The sequence below is a fragment of the Eptesicus fuscus genome, chromosome 16 (assembly GCF_027574615.1).
Source record: "Eptesicus fuscus isolate TK198812 chromosome 16, DD_ASM_mEF_20220401, whole genome shotgun sequence".
NCBI classification, from domain to species: domain Eukaryota; kingdom Metazoa; phylum Chordata; class Mammalia; order Chiroptera; family Vespertilionidae; genus Eptesicus; species Eptesicus fuscus.
Genome location: NC_072488.1, coordinates 60,281,747 through 60,303,966, shown reverse-complemented (window position 1 = coordinate 60,303,966; position 22,220 = coordinate 60,281,747). Strand labels below are relative to the sequence as shown.

The following is a 22,220-nucleotide window of genomic DNA, read 5'->3' as shown; positions in this document are numbered from 1 at the left end:
TAGAAAGTCTAAGCAGAACGGTCTTAGCCAATAAATCATGGTGAAAAAGAACACTTGGCCGACGAGTGGAAAACGGGTCCTGGGCCGGCTGCCACCGAGTCGGGGATCCTTGACTGCTCAGCCGAGTGGGTCCTTCCTGGTAAAATGGGAGCTTGGTACTAAATAACACCCAGTTTCTTCCTCTAAAACTCGGAGTCCACGTTTTGTTTCTTTGAATTCTGTTGAATGCATGTCAATTATATTCCGCAACGATTAAAAAAAGCTGATGGCAACAAGTTTTAGTGCCCAAATAGTTTGGGAAAGGTGGTGTCATGAAGACTATTCAGGAAGAAGTAAGTCCTCTTAGAGCAAATGCTACCAATTTTACTTTCTTTTCACTTAATATGCATATATATATGCAATTAATATGCAAATTATGGTCATTTTAACCTGAAAAATGCTCAAAATATATCAGTGGTCCTATCTGACTAAGCAAGCCCACTCCATACAGCAGTTTTTTACTTTGCCTACTTCTCATTCAAAAAAAAAAAAAATCCAAAGAATAACTCAGCTTTGCTACCTTATTAAAATCCACTGACAAAATTGGAGGATACAAGCATGGTTAGCAGACACGCGGAGTGTGTGCAGGAGAGGGTGCGGCTCGGGCCTGTGCACGGCCTGCTGAGTGCTTCACCTACAACCACCTCCTCACCTACCCCACAGCCGGGTGGTGGACTGGGGAGGAAACGGGCTCAGCGGGCTGAGGGAGACACACGGGAGCACCTGCCACCTGCACACGCGTCTGACTCAACTCCTCATGGTTTCTATGACATCAAGAACTTTCGAGTAGGGGTTGGGTGTTATATATTTTGGGTCAATATGAGAAGCTAAAATCTAAGACTTTCAAACAAAATGAACGCCAGGGGCAGTAACGACCTTCAGTTAGGTCAAGGCATCTGGACGTGAGGGCTGGAGAGGGGCTGTCTGGCCACAAAGGAAAACAGCAGCGACCAACAGGTGCCCTAGTGATGCAGCCGAGTCATTTTGGGGGCAGCTCTTTACCTACTTGCTAACCTGTAACATGTGCTGACTGGTAGCCAATCCATGGGCCATGCCTGTGCACCCCCACCCCCCGCCATTATTAGGGGAAGGAGGGAGGGAGGGAGACTGAGAGATAAAGTGTGCCTGTGTGTGTGAATCCAGACTCCTGTAAGGTTATGCAGAAAAAGCCAAAGGGATTCCTGGCTTAGTCCATTGGACATCAGTTTTGGACAAGCCCGCGGCACGCGGGAAAGGACACAGCTGACCGAGCCGGGAGAGTTCTACCAGCCGGGCGTGGTGTGTGCCCACCCGGGGCCCCACTAGCCTTCCCATCAACAAACTGCAGGACACTGCGCTGAGAGCCCTGAGCTCCGCGGGGGAAGGCTCATGACGCTGCCCCCTTTTCCTGGTCCTGACTGTGGGGTGTGGCCCCGAGCTTCTCCACCTCAGGCTCCAAGGAAGCAGCTCGGCATGAAGGCACAGACCAGCCCTGGAGGTAAGCTGAGGACTGGAAGCCCAGAGAAGAGCCGAGGGAGGAGGAGAGGGCACGGGCCAGGAGCGGCAACGGGGACAAGGTACCTGCTGTCTACCAAGGGCTCAGTGGCCCTGAGGGTCCAGGGCACTGGGGTGTGAGACCCCGCACTGACTTTTTTGGGAAAAAGAAACTATAAAGGGGCTGAAAGCAAACTGGGGGTACGATGAACCCAGTCCGATCAGCCCACTGATGAGTCAGGTGGATGGGCAGCGGGGCTGCGGCCAGCAGTCGCCCAGGGGCTGAGCTGGGACCACAGTGCCAGGCGAGCTGACAGGAAGTGGGTAAGTCCCAGTCGCTGGCTTGCTACCCTCTGGATACAGAGCAGCTGTCCTGCTAGCTCATATTTATATGCAGGCAGGTGTGTGACCAACAATGATCATCAGCTGTTTGGAGTTTGGAAATGGACATATTATTCGGGGGCTCATGCTCACGCTGGGAACAGGCCGACCCAGGAAACACAGTAAGAACTAGAGCAGGGTCGGCACTTTCCCGTCAAGGGCTGGACAGTGAATTCTTTAGGCTCTGAAGGCCACAGGGTCTCCACTGCAACTACCGGACCCTGGCACCGCCCGCGAAAGCAGCAGAGGCCACATGTGAGCACATGGGCACAACTGGGTTCCAGGAAAACATTACTTACAAGAGCAGGTGCCTGTCAGGACTCCTGAACTAGAGCTGTAAACGTTGATTTCTATGTGCAAAGGCAGCAAAAGCCCCATGTCTAGCGCTAACTCCAACGGAAGCCACAGCAACCAACGCCTGGCGTCTCGAGCTGCATCAGACTCATTAAGAGTCTGTGTGACCACGAATGTCACCACCTTTGGGACTACCTATTATCCAACACTCCCTCAGGTGACGCTCCTAAGTCCCGGCGAAATCAAAGCAGGTCTCCTTTACAAACGTGCACCTCGCTCTAAGGCAGGTCGCCCGCTACAGGAAGCCCAAGGCACCCGCGGACATTAATCCTCTGAGACGGGTCTAGGGTGGGAAAGTGGAAAAATGCACGCGGTGGCCGGCTGCAGGCCACCGTCCCCAGCCCGACGGGTCCCTCGCCGAGCCTCAGAAAAGCTGCTACATGCCTCACAATGAAAACCTCCTAAACAGCAATGTTGTAACTCCGGGAGCATAGGTGCTCTGATAACATACTGCAAATGCTAGCTGAGTCTTAGAGAGCCATCTGCGTGCGACCCTTGGGCGGAAACCACGTACCTGGGCTGGATTCTTCAGGAGGGGGGCTGCAATCTGCACAGAAACGGAGGGCAACACGGATGATTAAGAGCAGCACACAGTTCAAGCACCAAACTCAACGCTTTGCAGCGACTGCTTCAACAGCTTGCAGTAAGGTGGCTACCCTGGACAGCGAAGAGGGGGGGCGGCCTGCCTCTTCCCCAACAAGTCGCATGGACGTGCTCCGGCTACTCCAAGATAGCCGAGCCCCTTGGTGGTAAACACAGCCCGATTCACAGGCATAAACATTCATGTTGCGAACACGCCAACATAGAATGCTTTCGGGGTGAGCACGCTTACATGTTACAATGTGATGGCGTGTCCACGTCCGTCACATTGCATGTGATAGAGCCCTGTTGGCTCAGGACATCTGGAAGCAAACTTGAAACGAGAGAGACTGACCAGTCAGCCACCGGAGGTCCCACCGCAGAGCCACTGCCCTGCTGACGGGCGGCACGGGCTGCAGACTGACTGCTGACCCAAAGGCAGGACCCAGGGAGGAAGCCAGGACGCCAGGACCCTCTATGCCACTCTTTAAAATGCAAGCCAAATATACAACTTTATGATCAGGGGGAAGTCTAGAATTAGAATGGCCCTCCAGGTCCCTCAAAAAGTAACAATTCTGATTCGATTTCACCCACATCGAGTCACATTGGGAAGTACTCATTTCAATTTCACATTTTCCTCAAAAAACCTAAGTTCCCTGTTAACTGGGTGTGCCACCTAAAAGAAAACTAGAAATCATTTAGAATAAAAGTTTATTTTATTTTGCTGCCTAAACTTTTTAGTTCAAAGAATGCCTCCAGGATATGGAAATACATCATTTCAGATCCCCAAGAATAGCTGGGACCGGCTATAGGGAGATTCAGAACCTGTGAAACTGTCCAAAAGTCGTGGCATGGGATCCTCCCCTTCTTGTCATCTTTGCTGATGATTTCTTTCTCTAGGCAAAGGGGACAGAAATAGAGCAAAACCCCGGGCCTCTGGGAGCTCAGCCTTCAGCCTCGTGGTTAGAGCCCATCTACCTACAGAGAGAGGGACGCCTGCCCGGTGTGGAGATGAGCACGGCGACTCTTCCACATCGGCCTAGTGAGCATGGCCAGGCCTTGAGGAAAATACAGATCTCTGCCTTCCAACGACTCGGGTCTGAATAGGAGGAGGCCTGGGAGCCTGTTTGTGACCTTCTGTGGCGATCGCAGACAGCTGGGTGGGACCACTCCTGAGCAGGCCTGGGGTTAAACCGGCTGGGTGAAGGCGTCTTCAGTCAAAGGGGAGAGGGAGTGGTCCCCTGGGGTACTCTTGGACCAGCTGCTTGTCGTAGGTCACGGAGTCCCTGAGATTTCATGACCACTACGGACTTTCTCTCATTTTAACACATAACCTCGGGCACACAAACCTGGGTGCAACCCACAGACCTCAGCTTACGGACAACCTGGTCCTGGTTTGAATGACTTTTTGGGGATGAGGAAAGGAAGAGAGTGTGTGTGTAGAAGGTAATGGAAGTCACAAATCCTGGCGTGGGGGTTGGGGGGGGGGTCACTTGTAGGGAAAACGGGGAGAAGAGAGAGGCTTATGGAGCCTGCAGTGGGTCCCGAGGAGCCCTGGCCCCGAGTCTCCCCCTTCCCCCCGCCCACCAGGCAAGGCTCTGCTCAGCTCTGCAGGAGAGTGAGGTAAGAGGCAGGAGGCTCCTTGGTAAAAGATGGAAAAGGAGGACCAAGGATGGGCAGAGAGTTGGAACAAAAAGTAACGATGCCTTTCCAAGAGGCAGGGAGTTTGTAGGCAGTAAATATGCAGATGTGAACACAACCTGCTCATTAGGCCACACACCTGCCCCAGGAACACCCGCTGGTCTCAGAAGTCATGCCAGGGCCCAGCTTTGGCCCTGGAGGACAAGAGGGGAGTAAAACACGGGCCCCACAGTCTTTCTTTCTGATCCCCCTGCTCCTGCTGAGGTCCGAGCCGCGTCCCGGCAATGCGCTGGGTTTCTGGGCTAAGGACACGGGCAGGTACCTCCGAGGCAGATGGTTCATGCGTCTCTGTGAGTGCTGGCAGCAGTTAACCCCTCTCAGTGGGTGCTTCACATTCCCATCATCACACCGCTCCCTCGTGTGGCACACACAATTACAAGTCAAATCCTAAACATCCTCATTTAAATCACTTAAAATTGCATTTAAATTTGTCTACATTTGAACAATACAGGTTGTATCTAGAAAAAAATTATGACATTTAAGTTATGGATGCAACAGTCAATCTTATTAAATAAACTATCTCCTGCATTTTAAAAATCCAATAAATTACTTTCTGTATCTGCAGAAAAAATTTAAAGCATAAGCAAGACAATATTAAAGAGAAATGAGCAATGAGTTTTCAGACATTTTTTAAAGAAACGCAACTTACATTAAAAAATGAGAACACAGAGACAAAAAGTTCCATGAACTGAGCTGTAACCCTCACAAATGGAAGCGTGGGGGACGTGAGTGCCGTTGAAACAGGCTCCAGTGAGACAGACAGACTGCAGGCAGACGGAGACAGGAGAGGCACCGTTCAAGTGCAGGGGCTTATCGAGAGCCTCTGAAGAAGGAAGCATGATTCTGCCTCGAATGAGAGTTGCCCAATTCAGAAATTACAAGTCCTGGCTATGGGAAGCCTAACCCTGGCACAGCTGGGCCTCACTTCCTATGGCTCCGTACCCCCAAAGGGGAGCCAAGAGGAAACAGAAGCCCGGTCTGCAGCCCGGCCTTGGCTGCCCGGCCCAACCTTTTCCTATGAGAGCTGGAGGCCCCGAGCTGCAGGGACAAGAAGCCGATCACGCCGTAAGGCTCTGAGCAGGGCCGAGCGTCTGGCTATGCTCTGTTCCCGCAGACAGAAGACTCTTCCTGAAGTACGCTGCTCCGTGCCAAGGTCCTTCTACCCCTCAGAGCCCCACCCTGGTGGTAACAACAGGAACCTAACTCAGCCCCAGAGGCACAGGAGCAGGTGCCACCACCAGACCGAGTTACCACACGTCCCAAGGCACCGTGCCTCTGCTGGGTGAGCGCGCCCACTAATGACAACTGGCCTTCCGACAAGTCCGCTGGGCCGCCAACAGCTCTCCTCCAGCTTGTCCCTGCACCAGTCACCTGTCCTTGGCTCTACCAGCTCCTGGCACAATACTATAAACAGCCTCGTCAGAAATGCATGAGCATTTTGGCCTCCTCCAGCTTCTCAGATGGGTTCACAAACCAGAGGAGCCCAGGAGCCCGACCCTTACTGCCGTGGCAGCGTGACCCAAGAGGCCCTCAGAGCCCCCTCAGCCGGACCTGCAGATGCACACGCAGGCTCCGTGGGCATGAAGCCCACGGGGGCCTCTGCCCTCACTGCCCGCTGCTCCATGCACGGCGACACCCCCTCTGCCGACAGCCCTCCCTGCAGTCTGCATGGGGGAAGAGGACACGGAGTCAGGACACAGACAGATGCAGCATGAGGTGGAGGTAGTGTGATGGGAAGCGTGATGCATACGCACGTGTGGTCAGGTGAGGATGGCATGCAGCAGCGGGCATGGAGGCGGGGCGTGGCGAGGAGGGGGCATCACAGAAGGGGTCCTCCGGTCTGATCCAGTAGGCGTGGCTGTTCCGGTTACCTTTCTTGCTGGTGCCGCTGCCCGAGCAGGGGAAGCCGTCCTCGCAGCCCTCACCGAGCAGGCGCTCCTTCTGCAGCAGCTTGTCCACCCGCTGGATGATGCACTCCAGGCTCTTGTCAACGTTCAGCCACACTTTCTCCTTCCAAAAGCAAAAGAGCTCATTTTGGTCAGCTCTCCAATGGGAAAGACAGAACAGATCACAAACCAAACCAGCCCCCAATGACCCCCACCCCACACCATGCTCATTAAAACACAAGATTTAGAAATACCAAAAGGATTTGTAATTCCCCAAACACAATGTAAGTTGTATTTGCTTTCCAAAGGATGGATCAATGTCCCAGGTTGCTAGTTTTAAAATTTGGGAGATGTTTGCTAGTAACTGTCATGGAAGCCAGGTAGGGCTTCCCAGCACCTTCCAGCGCTAACGCAAGGGCCACAGGGCCCAGGGAGCCAGTGTCATCCGTCCTAGCTCCCCTGCGACCTCCTGCATCACACAGAGGGGCCCGAGGTCTCTTGGATGGAAGAGAATGGAAACAGTTGACCCCTTCAGAGGGGGTGGTGGGAGGAGGTGAGGGACGCCCGATCAGATCAGGGCTGAAGCAGCGCTTGCCCAGTAATTCAGTAACTCAAACTGCTTCTCAACAGCCTGGACACATGATGAAACATGCTATGGCCCTCTCTCAGGAGACAGATCCGCTCTCAGGCACAACTCTGAGGACAACGTGATGTGGTGTCGGGGCGAGCGGGCGAGGCATGGCGAGGGCAGAGGGCTCTAGGAGAAAACCGCCCCTTACAGCCGGGTCTGGGAATGGGCAGCCCTCGGCAGCCCCGCTCCTCATATGGACACAGTGGTGAAATCCTGTCTCCCTCCCGACATCAGGTGGCCCCGCAGCCGTCTGGAAGGGGTCTCGGAGCTTATCTGCAAAGGCCCTCCTGAGGGAGAGCCAGTGGGAAGTTTCCAGTTTCAACCCGAGCTCAGCAGCACGGTGAGGGCGATGGGCAGCACTCACCCACTCCTCCTCGTGCCAATCCACCTGCAGAGAAGACCGGCTGTTCCTGCCCGTCCACCTGGCCATGAGGGTGTCCTGGTCATTCCTGAGCATCACCTGCTCCTCCTCGGTCGAGGTGGGGGAGGCCTTGGAGGCAATATAGTCGGGCCGCGCTGCGTTCAGCCCATGGATGGAGTTGGCCAGCAGCTTGCAGTCGCAGACGGTGACCAGCTGCCGGGTCTGCAGGCACACACACACCGGGGCCGCTGAGCTCCAAGCCAGGGACTGCCAGGCCTGTCCTCTCTGAGAGCTCGGACCTGCCTGAGCCCAGCACTGCTCCCCCGCCCCCTCCACAGCCCGCGGGACGCCGAGCCTGGACTGCCTCGTGACCCACCTGCAGACCCTTAGCCAGAATTCCCACCAAGAAGACCGGAGGACATGGGAGAATGAGGGGAGGGTGAGGAACCTCTGAGCCCGTGCCTGCCTCTGAGCTGACCTCGCTCAAGGAAGGGCCTAAAGAGAGCCCCGCGCCCCAGCCTTCAAGGACGCAGGGCTGTCTGTCCCCTCTAATCCCAGGCGCCAGCCTTACTCTGCTTCAGTTACGGAAGCCTATCTTCTGCATCTACCTCCGGAGCCAGCCCTGGCTCTGGGGGCTCCGTGTGCGGCAGGCGCTCGGCAGCTCCCTTTCCCATGACTGATGGCTCCCAACCTCCGCGGGTGACCCAAGGGGAGGAGGGAATGTGTTCTGCTCAGGAACAGTGCCTCCCCCACACAGTGCTTCCGACCAGGGCAGTGTGAGCCGAATCTCTGTGTGCGCGCGCAAGGGACAGAGAGATCAGTAATTTGAAAACTCATCGCCCATCAAAAGGATCTGTGGTCCCTGTGGTACTTATGTATTTTAAATCAGGATCAAACTGCCACCAATGAAAGGCTGGTTTACTGATGATATATAAGCCAATAAAATATGTTATTCTTGTGTTATGTCTGTATAATAGCTCGCTTTCTCTTTTTTTAATTTCAAGTACAACTGAACCGTGGGGGAAATGTGCTGAGTAGGTGGTTACTAAGAAAGCGTGGAACTGTCAGGCCTTAACAGTGACTCCTCTGGACCTGCTGGGAGACGCCTCTGCAGGGAGCAGCGGCGGCTGTCACAGCCCTGGCCTGTCCTTGGCCTGCCCCGTCCAGGCCTGTGACCACGGGCAAATCACCCAGTCCCTGGACCTTGTGGGAAATGGATCTGAAGCTAGACCTTGCAGATCATCCCAATGTCACCCACTGTGTGAATGGCTTTGGGCACCCTCTGCCACAACCAAGGGAGCCCCCGCCCACACGCAGCAGGGCCACCCCTCCTACCTTGTCTGCCAAGATGGCCAGTGTCCTTTCGAGGCCAGTGGCAGACCTGTCCTTGGCCGCCCTCGAGAGCCGCTCTGCGTAGTAACTCACTTGGGTTTTCAGGGTGTTGATCTGGGCGATGATCTCCTTGGCTCTGATGACGTCCTGTGGTATGTAGATGATGGACTGGCAGCTGGATGACGTACTAAGAAAGGTAAGAACAGATCGATGAGGCTGGCAGCGCCCTCCCCACCCAGCCCGCAACCAACTCAAAATAAAGCACTGTCTCTCAGGAACGTGTTCCTGGGCTGGGGATATCACAGGCGATCCTTCCTGTCTGTACGGTAGAAGCTTGAAATACTAACATACATTAAGCCTCCTATTATGTTTGTCTTTATCTGTATTTGGACCATGTGTATGGACCTTGTGTGCAAATATTAAACCCAGAAATTACCTCACCTGTCGAATCTCAGCAGGACTTAAGTGGAGACATGGGGTCTGCTGGTGCCAAAGGGGGTCCGTTGTCATAGTGAGGGGAGACTTCCAAGGGTGCTAGACTTTGCCAAAAGGATCCTTGATTTTTCATTTGGCCAATTGGGACTTCAAACCTGCTGTACCCACACCCACAGCTCTCCTCCCTCCCGTGTCTGACCCCAGCAAATCCTCAGAGACCGGCTTCCTTCCCGCCCCTCTCCAGGACTCCCCACATTGAAATGTGAAGGTGGAGAGCGTGCCAAGCCAGAGGCCGCCCTGGACACCGGCTCTTGTCAAACCTGGGAGCTTTGGAAACCTGCTTCTTCCTCCTACCCTGCCTCCTCGCCACCAAGCAGCGTGTGTATCTTGGGATCTGAGGTCAAAGCTACAGCCCAGCCATTGCCAGACACAAATAAATACCAGCCTCGGAGAGCCAGCCAGCGTCCCGGCAGCGTGCGGCCTGCTGTCATGGTGGCCCTTCCAGACGGAGATGGTAAATTGTATGTCTCTCAGCTAAGATCCCAAATCAACCCGATATAACAAACAGATTTTTCAGACCATGTGTGGAAGCCGAGGAAAGCAGGGAGGGGAAGGAGGAGGCGCCAATGCAGAGGTCTCTCCCACAGTTGGGAGTCGTGGGCTCTGGGTGTCCCTGCTTCACTGAATGAAGGGCCCTGCTGGTTCCCTCAGAGCTGCCCACTGGGTTTGGGGCACGAGAGAGAAGGTGGAGAGCTACACCCTCCAACACCTTTTCTGGAGATGGGGGTGATTTGGACAGGGCTGAGAACCTCCCGAATGGGCTCTTTCCAGGGCTGGCTATTCATTATCCAAGTCAGCACAAAACTGCCCCGCCCCTTCCCTGAATGAAGTATGGGTTGAGCATGCAAAAAGCAAAACCCAAAGCACCCCAGAAGGAAAGCACACCACAAGCCCACACACCACAACGAAGACCTGCCAGAAGCCATGCAGCAGCCTGCGCTGCAGCCTGCGTGGTCCGACGGGAACCTCCCACAGCTCGAGGTGCTCGCGGCGACCTTCCAACCTGCAATCCCTCTTCCAAATGAATAGCTGCCATTTTAGACAATTCAATCTTAAAAAAAAATCTCAAAATAGAATTTAAGAACCTTTAATCCTCCCAGTCCGATATTTAGAGCACACATGTAATGTGTGCTGTACACAGATACCCATGTGTGTACCTGGATGTACACTTCCACACATATGTACCTGCCCTGCACCCAAGAAAGGCATCACGCCCGCTCACCCTGTCCTCACAGGCCACGTCCTAATAGCTGTAAGCTGGGCCTTCTGCACAGGGAGCACATGAGTAGCTTCAAAGAGCTGCCATTCGGGGTGACCATGCAAGTGTGAGCATGTGTGCCCATGCCTGGTCCTCACTGGGAAAGCCGAGAGGCCTGAGCCTGGGAGGGCTCCTCAGGACTTCCTGTCCCAGGCGTCCGCAGAGCCCAGCACCTCAGACAGGGCCCAGCCCTAGCCCCAGCCTCGCCCGCTCCAAGGGGGCTGGGGGGAGGGGGTGACCCCAAAGGCTGGCGGTGCCCCTGGGGCTGCCAGCTGAAGAAGTGCCACTACAAAGCCCCGTCTGGGCATGCCTGGGGCCTGGAGCAGCAGGGGAACCCCAGGCAGCAGACATGATGGTTTCTGGCTGCCATCTAACTCTGTGGTGGAAAAAGTCACTTGGTTATTGTAATTCTTGGTTAAAACTGATACTAGTAACACTATTTTAAAATTATGCCTAAACTATTAAGTATCATGAAAATGTAAGCTGGCTTCACTCCCCAAAAGGTGATGGTGAGGTGAGGTGGAGCCTGACAAGCCCCGAGATTCTTGTAATAGAGCCGGAGAGATCTCAGTCCCCCCTCGGTGTGGACAGGACATCCCAGCTCCGAGCGCGGCGGCCTGGGCTCCCAGGCCTGGGAGAAGCAGACCAGGTCTGCCCTCGGAGGAGCACAGCAACAAAGGCTCGGATCTTAAAGACAAAGCAGACACTGGGCTGGCTATTCATCATCCAAGAACATTGCAGTTGGAAGGGAACGGCGCCGGGGCCGTAACTCGGAGCCCACAGCGGCACGAGGCCGAAGCACCTCTGGGGGAGGGGACAGACAGCACAGGCTTCTCTGCATGAGAGCAAGACCCGGACAGACTCTCTCCACAGACAGAAAACTCACCAACACTCCTCAAAACTGCTAAAGAAAAGAACCAAAATGAAATATTAGCATGTGTTAGCAAACACCAGATGCAAAACAAAAATTTAAAAGCCCGGTTTTGTCAAAACACTTGAATTTGATAGTCGAAGGACAACTAACGCATGAGCCCGGTCTCATTCCTGACAGCCTCGCCCAGGGCACATCCCCGGTGGGCACGGTGCGGCTGCACTTGAAGGAAGTTTCAACGAGGAAAACCGCTCCCACCAGTGTCTATGACATTAGTAGGACATTACATAGAAAGTCATATTATATATTTGAAAAATACCACAAAGGCATACAGGGGCTGAGACGTTGTGAAGTTAACACGCGGTGTAATCAGGCATGAGCACGCCGACCTTCCTGGGACGAGGACAGCCGGGGGCACCCCTCTCGACCGGCTTTTCCCTCCAGGGCCCCGTGCCACCCTCAAATCGCACGCTCACACTCCACACATCCCACGTAACGGTGTGACACACACGGGATCTCCGCTGGCTGTGCAGCTGTCACAATGTCCAGAGACACACCGGAGGCAGTGGGCCACAGCGGGCCTGGCCACCTGGCTTGTCTGAGCAGGAAGGGCCCTTGGTGGGGATGCATCGAGGTGGAGCAGGCTGTCTGGAGCCTCCCCCTCCCAAGGCTGGAGGTCCCCTTCCACACCAGGCCCTCCCTGCTCCCCCTTCTCCCGCCTCCAGGAATTCCGTGGCTCAGGGCAGCCTGCGCACCCATCTGCATGGACACGCCTCACAGTACTCCCTCCCCTCCGCTCACCTGTCCCCTCCAGCCTCAGCGCCATGGCCAGGGACACTCCTAGCTGCATCCCTGACCCAGCACTGCACCTGACCTTTCACCCACCCCTGGTCCAGTCAAGGTCCGTTTTCTCCAGCCACGTCCTGACTCCCGGCCACGGCAGCACAGAGCCAGGCCAGGGCCTCCGGGCTCCGGCGCCTCCTAACACTCTCCACCTGACCACCTGAGCGGATTCCCTTGCCATTCCCTGGGCCTTCTATTCACCTTCCCTCAGACCGTTCCATTCCCAGTGAAGTGTGACCTTCCAACTCCGCATTCTGCAGAGGCTGTTCCACCAAACCTCAGCTTGCTCTTCCCACCTCAAAACTGCCTGCAGCCTCCGCTTCTGTCTGCAGCCTCCGCTTCTCCACGTCCCTGGCTCACTGCCTGGTCCTGCCTCTTTCCACCTTCTCCAGAACCTGCTCAATCCATGTTCTCCTCTACCTGCCTCACTCACTCCCATCTTTCCTTTCAGCCTCAACACGTTCACGTCATAATCGTCCTCCCCAAGCCTGAGCCTTTCATTCTCTATTTCAGGTCCCAGGATCTCATAGTGCCCTCGACACTCACCACCTCCACTTCCTACACTCCCATCCCTTAACCGATTTAAATCCTGACATTCTGGAAGATCACCTCCCCCGTGCCCAACACACTAGCTCGGATTCGCAGGTCTCTCCCCGCCGCCCCTGCTGCACGCTCCACAGCACCCTGTGTGCTTGCTCCCACGCACGCACTGCTCACTCCAGGCCCGGAGCTCCTCAGGGCCAGGCCACATCTGCCAGCCCCACACCCTGCTCACCAGCACACAGCCCCACACTGAGGCCAGCTCTCCTCTCGCTCCTCTCCCCGAAGCACCCCCGTTCCTCCAGCTGCACCTCACTGCGCTCTGCACCGGCCTTCCCCACCTGCTGCCTGGCAGCTTCCTGCTCAGCACGGCAGATCCTTTTTGAAACGGGGACGTTTCTCCACAGCATCCCTTAGGAAAGGAAGCAGTCTCTCCCAGGCTGCACACTCGGGACGTTCACTGACTGGCCAGGGACTCTCAAGGACAGCCGCCAGCCGTCCACTCAGGGCAGCGGCCCAAAGCACCGCCTTCCCGGTGATTTCAATGTGCAGGGACAGGACTACTGACCAGGGGGCCCCGCCCCCCGCTCAGCGGCGCACACAGAGCAGCCAGGGTCTGTAAGGCAGCCTCTCACACGCTAAAGCAGGCTGAAGGGCTGGATGCTGTGTGGCCACATTCTGGTTTGTTTTAACCTAGGAAGCACAGACAGCGGCACAAGGACCATGAACACCCCCGAACTTACTGTTTCTTGGTCTCTTCAAATTTGTGCAGCTTTTTGCGGAGGCCTCCTGACTTAAAACCTTGGCAGTGAGCGGCTGGCGCCCCAATGGTGACGATGTCGTAGCTCTGATCTGAATGACAGAAAGCTCTCCTTCATTACTCTGGGCTTGGGCCTGTGGATGAGCCAGCTACAGGGATATGCACACCGATCTGGGGCCTGACCCTCCCCCGGGTCCACGCAGACTAAGGCTCCTCAGTCCCACAGCCTGGGCTGTCCAAGGGCCCCTAACCTCCCAGGGTGAAGCCACACGGGGCTGGAGGCAACACGCAGCCTGCATCCTACTTGGGGAGGATGACTGACGGGCAGCTTTCTGCCACAGAAATGCAAAGGAAGCTGGACGGAGGAGACACGAGAGGAAGGGGTTTGTGCTCTGAATGAAGACCTTACAAAGGTCCCGAGATTTGTCTCTCATCGAACTGCCCAGCAGGACACGCAGGCAAGGCTGGCGCAGATGTGGGGCAGTGCGGGGCCCTCGTGCACAGGGAACAGAGTGATGGAGGTTCCACAAGAGGGGCCGCAGTTACCTGATCCTCCGTCGTCCTGAACCCTCATCCTTTGTATGTGCAAGTTTGTGGGAACAAATTCCAACTTTTTATCTGCTTTCAAACTGCTCGCTTTAAACGAGGGACCTAAGAAACGGAATATTCAAAAACAAAGGGAATCAACATGTATCCCGCACTCACGAACGGCAAGTAGAAAGGGGTATTGTGGGGATGCTGCTCAAAAAGCAGGTATGGGGTGGTCGCAGCCCTGGCCATTCTGAGTTGCCTATGAGCGCATTTCATTCCCAGACACTAAAGGAGGGCAGCGCGCCGGCCGGCCGGGAGACTGGCTCTGGGTGCTCAGGTGGGGAATGGAGGCGGGAGGCAGCCTCGGGAGGGACGTGGATGCCTGCCCACCCATGACTCCGCTCTCCACAGAGAGGCTGACACAGGAGGAGGCTCTGTGCTGCAGGCTGCCAGCAGCGCTATAAAAAGCAAGGCCCACGCCAGGAACTGCCTGCTCCAGCTCTAGAGGCTGCCATCATCCAAGACCTCGGGGACTGGCTCAACTAGAGCAGCACTTCTCAATTCTGAAGTGATGACAAGATCTGCTCACCACCCGGCTGTGGGGATGGGCAGGTGCTGGGCAGCACCAGTTCTGGCCACTAGAACGCAAACTCAAACAGGCCCCCCTGCGCCCACTGGGTGGTCGATGTTGTGTGACCAACATCTGCGATCTGATTTCCACAGTCAAAATCTGTAACTAATATAGGAACTCCATGCCCAGAAGAGAAAGGAATTTTAGATTACGCTGGCAATCAGAGGGTGCAAGAGATAAGCGGCGAAGAAAGGAAGATTTATTTTGCCAGGATACAAAATACAGGCAGGCACTGTCCATGCTGCAAGTGGCTGCTCACTGGGCACGTACGGTGGCCCCGGCACAGCCGCGGGGAGCCTGCTAGAATCGCAGAATCTGCTATCAACAAGACTGGGCATTTAGACACAGTGACATTGAGAGGCTCTGCTCCAGAAAACTCGGGCTGTGTGGTGTCGGACTTCCCCAGGTCACTGGCATCCAGCCTGGTAGGTCCCTACGTTCCTTCAAACAAACGCTGCCTTTTCTCTTAGAAATACACTGGGATCTATTCTTCAGATTCAAAGCAAACCAGGGCACCAGCATCTTATTATCACTCCTGTGTTCACTTCTCCACAGCCAAGTTCATGGGCATGCTCCCACGTTATGTGTCAAAAGTACGTTAAGGGCTTATGATTTTCTTTCAACCCTGAAAATTCATTATGAAGAGCAGGAGGGAAGAATCTAAAGATAGAGAATAAAGTAATGAAAAGCCTCCCCCCACCCCAAATCATTCTGTTTGGAATAAAAAGGGAGTAAGTTAAGAATAGCCTTCTAAACCTTCCCTGAGAGTGTCCTGAAAATCAAATGGCATCTTTCAAGAAAAGGTGAGGTGTCTGTACTTCATTCTTCCTTTGGAGCCTTAAAATAGCGCATTCCACTCAATTTATATGTTCAATGCAAGTGCCATTGTTAAACAGGGACATGGAGAAAACTGCTTGTCGAGGCGCAGGGCCTCCATCCTTCGGGCATTTCCCTGGTACCAGACCCTCTGATCTCTGAAATCTCACTGCACAGTGGTTGTTTTGGCACATGACTCCTTGGAAGGAATTTTCAATGTAATTCACAGATTTGCCTTCTTAATTAGGATCTGAAAAATCTAAATTTAAGAGAAGTCACACCTCCATGAGAATCTATTTTTAAAAATCCATTGGAGTGACTGCCAGTGTGACTATCGGGCACTCCTGGGGTGCAGATTCCCGTGGGAACACGGAGAGCGTGTGTGTCACGATGGAGAGACCCGGTGCCCACCTTTGTACTGATGCAGGTCGGTCAGGTTCTCCTGGTACGTGAGGATGATGGTCTGGTACTGAGTGACGATCTGGCGCCGGAGGCTCTCCCAGCAGGGAGACAGCTCCCCCAGCTCCTCCAGTTCACACACTCTGCAAGCAAGACACAGGCGTCAGGCCCAGGGTCTGCACCGCCCAGTAAACAAAGTGCCCACAGAAGCATCGAGATGCCAGGGAGGGCCCAGCACCGGAGTCTAAGGCCGAGCAGCAGGGGCGTGATGGGCCCCCAGGAGGAAGGGCTGCACGAGACATAGACCCCTGACCACAGGGCAAGTGCACAGAGAAGCTTTTTACAGAAACTTAGCCAAATGTTCGAGGCAAACTAAGTGGAGGAGCAGAGAGGAGAGAGGCTCCGCCCTGGCCCGACACCCTGGCTCCTGACAGAAACCACATGGGAGAAGCCTCAAGCTGCAGCCACTGGGCCTGAGCAGAGCAGAGTGACCTATGACCCTCCCAAACACAAGGGGCTGGAGACCTGTAAGTAACTGCTATGATTTGTTGTCTCCAGAAAAATAACAAAACACAAGATGAATTAAAAAAATATATATATAACCATTTTAGGAACCTGGGGAGCAGGAAATTATAAAAGACCTAAAATCCTCATTTTATAGGAAATCAATAGCTAATCCCTGAACCTGATTAAAAGTACTCTACACATGTATTTAGGAATACAGCAGTTAACACTAACATGGATAACCCTGAGACTTATGTTCTTAACAGCCTTCGGCAGTATTTAGCTTTTTATACTATGCACATTTTTCTTTGAAGGGAAAAAAAACTAATTTATAAAAGTTTTTAGGAATCTACTAAATTGTCTGATGTTAAAAAAAAATTGTACTACTTTATTATTATACTAGAGGCCCGGTGCACAAAATTTGAGCACGGGGGGTGGTCCCCTTAGCCCACCCTCCACCCTCTCCAATCCGGGACCCCTGGGGGGATGTCCAACTGCCAGTTTAGGCCTGATGCCGGGGATCGGGCCTAAACCGGCAGTTGGACATCCCTCTCACAATCCTGGACCGCTGGCTCCTAATCGCTCACCTGCCTGCCTGCCTGGTCGCCCCTAACTGCCCCGCCCCACCGCCAACCTGATCACCCCTCACTGCCTCTGCGTGCCAGCCTGATCACCCCTAACTGCCCCCCACCCCCTGCCAGCCTGGTCACCCCTTACTGCCCCCCCTGCTGGCCTGGTCACCTCTCACAGCCCCCCCGCTGGCCTGGTTGTCCCACACAGCCTGCTGTTCAGTCATTTGGTTGACCCTCACTAACCCCCCTGCCGGCTTGGTCATAGGCAGCCATCTTGTGAGGGTGTGAGGGTCAATTTGCATATTACCTCTTTATTATATAGGATTAGCAAAATTAATGTACCTTGACCTGTGTGGCTCAGTTGGTTGGAGCATCAACCTGTACACTAAAAGGTTGTGGGTTCAATTCCCAGTCAGGGTACATACCCAGATTGCAGGTTGGGCATGTGTAGGAGGCAACTGATCTGTGTTTCTCTCTCTCCCTTTCTCTGGCTGCCAAATCAATTAAAACGTATCTTTGGGTAAGGATTTAAAAAAGTCAATGTAAAAGAACACCCAGCACAGGCCAGGCTGTGGGGCTCGAGGGAGAGCGGTATCCTTGCTCAGAGGCCCACTGGCTCCAGCCTCAGCTCGGCTCACACCACCCTGGGGTCCCTCTGGACGTCTCTGCTGTGTTTCATGTGGCTCCTTCCTATGCTTCGGTGTCAGTTTAATGTCACGGAGGCCTGCTCAGACCACCCTCCCTCCCACGGCCCCCTCACTTCCTGCTGACACATCCGGGCTCCGTGTGTGGCCCGGTTCTGTTAATGACCGTCTCCCAGGGTGTCTCGCTCATCAAGGAGCCTCGCACGGAGCACAGCACCTGCCCATGGCTGGAGTGGAAAACAGCACAGCCCTCGAAAGCAAAATGCTTATGTGAACAGGCTCTGAAGGTGCGGTGCGTGTGAGTACATCCCCAGTGCCAACAGTGGGAAATGATGCCCTAACTAGGAATGATAAGGGAAGGTACATGGTAGCTACGTATAAAGGCACCAATATGGAAAAGCTGGAAGGAAAAATGTAAAAATTAAAATACATATAAAATATGTATGAATAGAGAGAAAGCAGCTCTTTGCATTTCTTGCCATTTTTCTGTTAAGTTTGATTTTTTCAAGATGAAAATTTAAAATGAAACATGTGTGTTAAAAAGGTGGGATTCTGGCTACAATGTTTTCTTTCATGTTTTCGTTATATTGTGTCTGTAATTAACATCGCTTTATGACAAGGGGCAGTAATGACAGTGAAGGGCGAACGGGAGACACAACCTACAGTGCCGAGCCCCCGGGCTTCTCCCTGCCTTGGGACCAGTGGCACGTGCCCTGAGCTGGAAGGATGCCCCAATGGGTCCTGCTCAACTTTCCGGAGCCCATATCACGGTGGCGCTGCCCACGGAAACTGCTGACCCAGGCGGCCACAACCAAAGAATGACCAGCTACTGTTAACTTTCTGAGGCCAAAAGAGTGGTGAAAGGAGAGGGGAGCGGGTACTGAGTGCCGGGCACGTCTAGTGCTCCAGGCACATTATCTTGTGAAGTCTCTGCACAGAAACCCCGGGATGCAGATGAGCAAACGGGGCTTTGGAAGCCCAGGCCACAAAGCCGCCAAGGGCAGAGGCTGGCTGGTCATCTGGCCTGTCTGGGGCCAGTGCTCTGTCCACCACACACATCTAAGAGCTTTCCGGAAGGCACGTGGAGCGGGCATGATGGGCGGGCAGCCGCTCCACTGGGCCTCACCTGGCCGCATCTTCTTCCAGCAGCAGCTTCACAAACTGCCGGGGCACGTGCAGGGAGAGCACGCTCTCCGCCATCTGCTCCAGGATCCGCAGGTGGTTGCCGTCGGTGGTGGGGAAGCGGTACATGCGGCAGATGGCACCACCGAACACTGAGGGACGGGGGAGACAGAGACTGTGTGTGAGCAGGCTGCAGACCTGGCCGGGTCCTCCTCCCCACGCCCCCAAGTATCCTGACTGTTCATCTCAATTAAACATTTAAACCAAAAGCCCACCAGGTGACTGAGCCTGAATGCTCTTTCCTGGGACATGCAATCCCCTTGTCCCAGAATGCATCACTAACTCCCAAATAAAAGGGCTGTGCCAGTGAGGCCGGCAGCCACTAAGGCCAATGTTGGCAAGAGACAGGGAGGCGAAGGAGGAAGCTCCTCCTTGGAGGATTACCAACTCGTTAAATGCTGGCAAAGAAAGCTCAGCAGAGCCCGGCCGGCGTGGCTCAGTGGCTGAGCAGCAACCTATGAATCAGGAGGTCACAGTTCAATTCCAGGTCAAGGCACATGCCCGGGTTGTGGGCCCGATTCCCAGTGCGGAGCAGCCGACCAATGATTCTCTCTTGTCATTGATGTTTCTATCTCTGTCTCCCTCTCCCTTCCTCTCAGAAATCAATAAAAAAAAATTTAAAAATTTAAGAAAAAAGAGCTCGGCAGAGAGGAGCCCATCGGGTGCATGGCCATGACAGTCACAGCAGGTGGGTGGAAAGGGTGACCATGGGCCCAACTGGACACTCCCGAGATGGGCAAGAGGACCAGGGAGGAACCTGCTTACCCGATTTCAGTAAAGTGTCTTTACGCAATGAAGCGTATTTGGATCGGATTCCCAACGCTTCGGTCAAGCTCTCGTCCACGGGCAGGACCATCTAGTGACATGTACAGAAAAGCACAAGAAGCCATGGGCTCGGGTGAGTCCAGCGCACTCCGCAGAGGTGGTGGCCGCCAGATCTCAGAACAGAGCTCTTAAGATGAATGGCACCATCAACTCTACAATGAATAGGTCACCTAGGCCACAGACTGATCGACCCACGTCCCAGCACAGTGAACGTGTCCCATTCAAAATTTTCTAGAAATGCATGTCTTTCAACTACGTCATTTCACCTCATATTTCAGTGTGTTGATGTGTAAAGTAAAAATGAGGGAAAATGATACCCAGAAATGTTTCCATAGCTGACGTTTCGGGCTCATTTGGGGTAAAAGGAACTATGTCTGTATTGTAAAACGATACGTACCAGCGCTTGAGTTCTAAATTGGAATTGTAGTCTGAGAGCACAGATTGTTTCTGAACATGAGAGTGAGAGAGAAGGTGAGGAGACAGCATGGGAGGGGAAGGGAATGGGAAGACAGAGCCTGAGGGGGGGTGTGAGAGGCTGCAGGGCGTGTGCAGACTTGAGATGTGTGTGCATGAGGTGACCATGAGCACCTGAGTCCCTGGGAGAGGAAGATACTAACAAAATACCAAAGACAGTCTGGGTCTCATTCCCCACCCCAACCCCCAGCCACCTTTCCCCTCTCCTGACTGCACCCCCGACCCCTCTCCCCTCCTGACTACACCCCCCCACTTCTCTCCCCTCCAGACTGCACCCTCACCACCTCTCTCCCCTCCAGATTGCACCCCCCCACCTCTCTCCCCTCCTGACTGCACTCCCACCACCTCTCCCCCCTCCAGACTGCACGCCCCCCACCTCTCTCCCCTCCTGACTGCACCCCCACCACCTCTCTCCCCTCCAGACTGCACCCCCACCACCTCTCTCCCCTCCAGACTGCACCCCCACCACCTCTCTCCCCTCCAGACTGCACCCCCACCACCTCTCTCCCCTCCAGACTGCACCCTCACCACCTCTCTCCCCTCCAGATTGCACCCCCCCACCTCTCTCCCCTCCTGACTGCACTCCCACCACCTCTCCCCCCTCCAGACTGCACGCCCCCCACCTCTCTCCCCTCCAGACTGCACCCCCACCACCTCTATCCCCTCCAGACTGCACCCCCCCCACCTCTCTCCCCTCCAGACTGCACCCCCACCACCTCTCTCCCCTCCAGACTGCACCCCCACCACCTCTCTCCCCTCCTGACTGCACCCCCACCACCTCTCTCCCCTCCTGACTGCACTCCCACCACCTCTCTCCCCTCCTGACTGCAGCCCCTCCGCCAGGTTCCCCCCATTCTGGAGAGGTGGCCCGTGTGGCCTGGGCAGAGGCAGGCTCCAGGGCAGCAGAGCCTGAGGGGCTCCCTTGTCTCCCCTGTGAGAAGCGCCCGGGGGACTGTAGATCCTGTGGCGCGTGGGCAGTGCAGGCCCCCCTGTCCCTTCCCTGCGGCGGAGGCAGAGCCATCTAGACAGGGGCCATTACTCCTTCCCATGAAGCGGGTGCTCACCCTCCCGTTGACGGTGTCCAGAGTCCGGGTCACTGGAGGCCGCTGGTCTGACTTCTCCTCCATCTGCCAGCCGATCACCGTGATGTTACCCACTCGGTCACTCTCTGCAGACCTGCAACGAGCACGCGCTTTGGGAAGTGGCGTCGTGACTGGCTCCACTTCTGCGTCAGCTCAGCATCCTGTCACCAAGGTCTAGGGCGTGCCGGGACCTGGCCGGCCGGCCAGTCGGGCAGCATTTGCTGCACGCCCAGACTCCAGGGGTGGCAGACAGGAAACCAAAGCTCCAGGAGAAGTGCGAGCATGCCTGTGACGCTGGGGGGAGCCAATGCTTGCTCCCCTGGGCTGAGCCCTGCCCCAGACAGCAACAGGGACACGTCTGGAAATCAGGACTGGAGAGAACCTTCTTCTGGGACCAGACCCTTCCTGCTCCTCCCCACCGTCCTCAAGCTTTGATTTTCCCCCAGGCCGAGGCCTGGACCCCAAGTCAGCTGAGGTCACCCAGGGTTTCCCAAAGCCTCTGATTCCCGGCACAATACAGCTGATGCCACCCCAGCCCGCCAGGTTCACCCTAAGATCGCAGGAGGGCTGCACCGCCTGGGCCCATTTGGCTCATCCAGGGAGGCCCGGCTTTTATGGAGGACGTCTGACCGAGCCAGTTCTAACTTCCATGTGGTCACTGCTAGTGCCAATTGCCTTTGTGACTCTGTGTCCACATGCCCGGAAAGTCCTTTCCCCACACTATCCCAACCGTCATCTTCAGCTTCTGTTACAAAGGATGATGTCCACGTCTTACGTGTGCTCGGGTCCAACTGGGGTTACTCCGGCACATCGTGTACCTGGTTATTTTCCTCTACGACCCCTGTCCCCACCACCCTCTCGTTTCCCTAGGACTCTTCCTCTCTCCCCAGTCAGGTCTCCACATGCACCAGGATCCTGCAGGGCTATCCCCATGGCTGCAGAGAATTAGTGCAGGGAATTGATCCTCTTTGCCAACATTTCCTTTGCTATTTTGGAATGTTTTCCCAATTTTCACATTATTTTGAAAATTAGAACACCAAGTCAGGGTTTGGGTGG

At 54.8% G+C, this 22,220-nt stretch overlaps 1 protein-coding gene across 1 annotated transcript in view; it reads right to left on the bottom strand.

Annotated features, from left to right (window-relative positions):
- INPP4A (inositol polyphosphate-4-phosphatase type I A) overlaps positions 1 to 22,220 on the bottom strand; it is a 119,879-nt gene that overhangs the window by 25,467 nt on the left and 72,192 nt on the right. Inside the window, exons 8-17 of the mRNA XM_054727907.1 lie at positions 21,147 to 21,258; positions 19,549 to 19,639; positions 18,728 to 18,875; positions 15,894 to 16,024; positions 14,051 to 14,155; positions 13,488 to 13,596; positions 8,741 to 8,924; positions 7,409 to 7,627; positions 6,399 to 6,537; positions 2,762 to 2,794 (exon numbers count right to left, since the gene is read on the bottom strand). Coding sequence (XP_054583882.1) covers positions 2,762 to 2,794; positions 6,399 to 6,537; positions 7,409 to 7,627; positions 8,741 to 8,924; positions 13,488 to 13,596; positions 14,051 to 14,155; positions 15,894 to 16,024; positions 18,728 to 18,875; positions 19,549 to 19,639; positions 21,147 to 21,258 — 1,271 coding nt within the window. The remainder of the gene's footprint in view (positions 1 to 2,761; positions 2,795 to 6,398; positions 6,538 to 7,408; positions 7,628 to 8,740; positions 8,925 to 13,487; positions 13,597 to 14,050; positions 14,156 to 15,893; positions 16,025 to 18,727; positions 18,876 to 19,548; positions 19,640 to 21,146; positions 21,259 to 22,220) is intronic.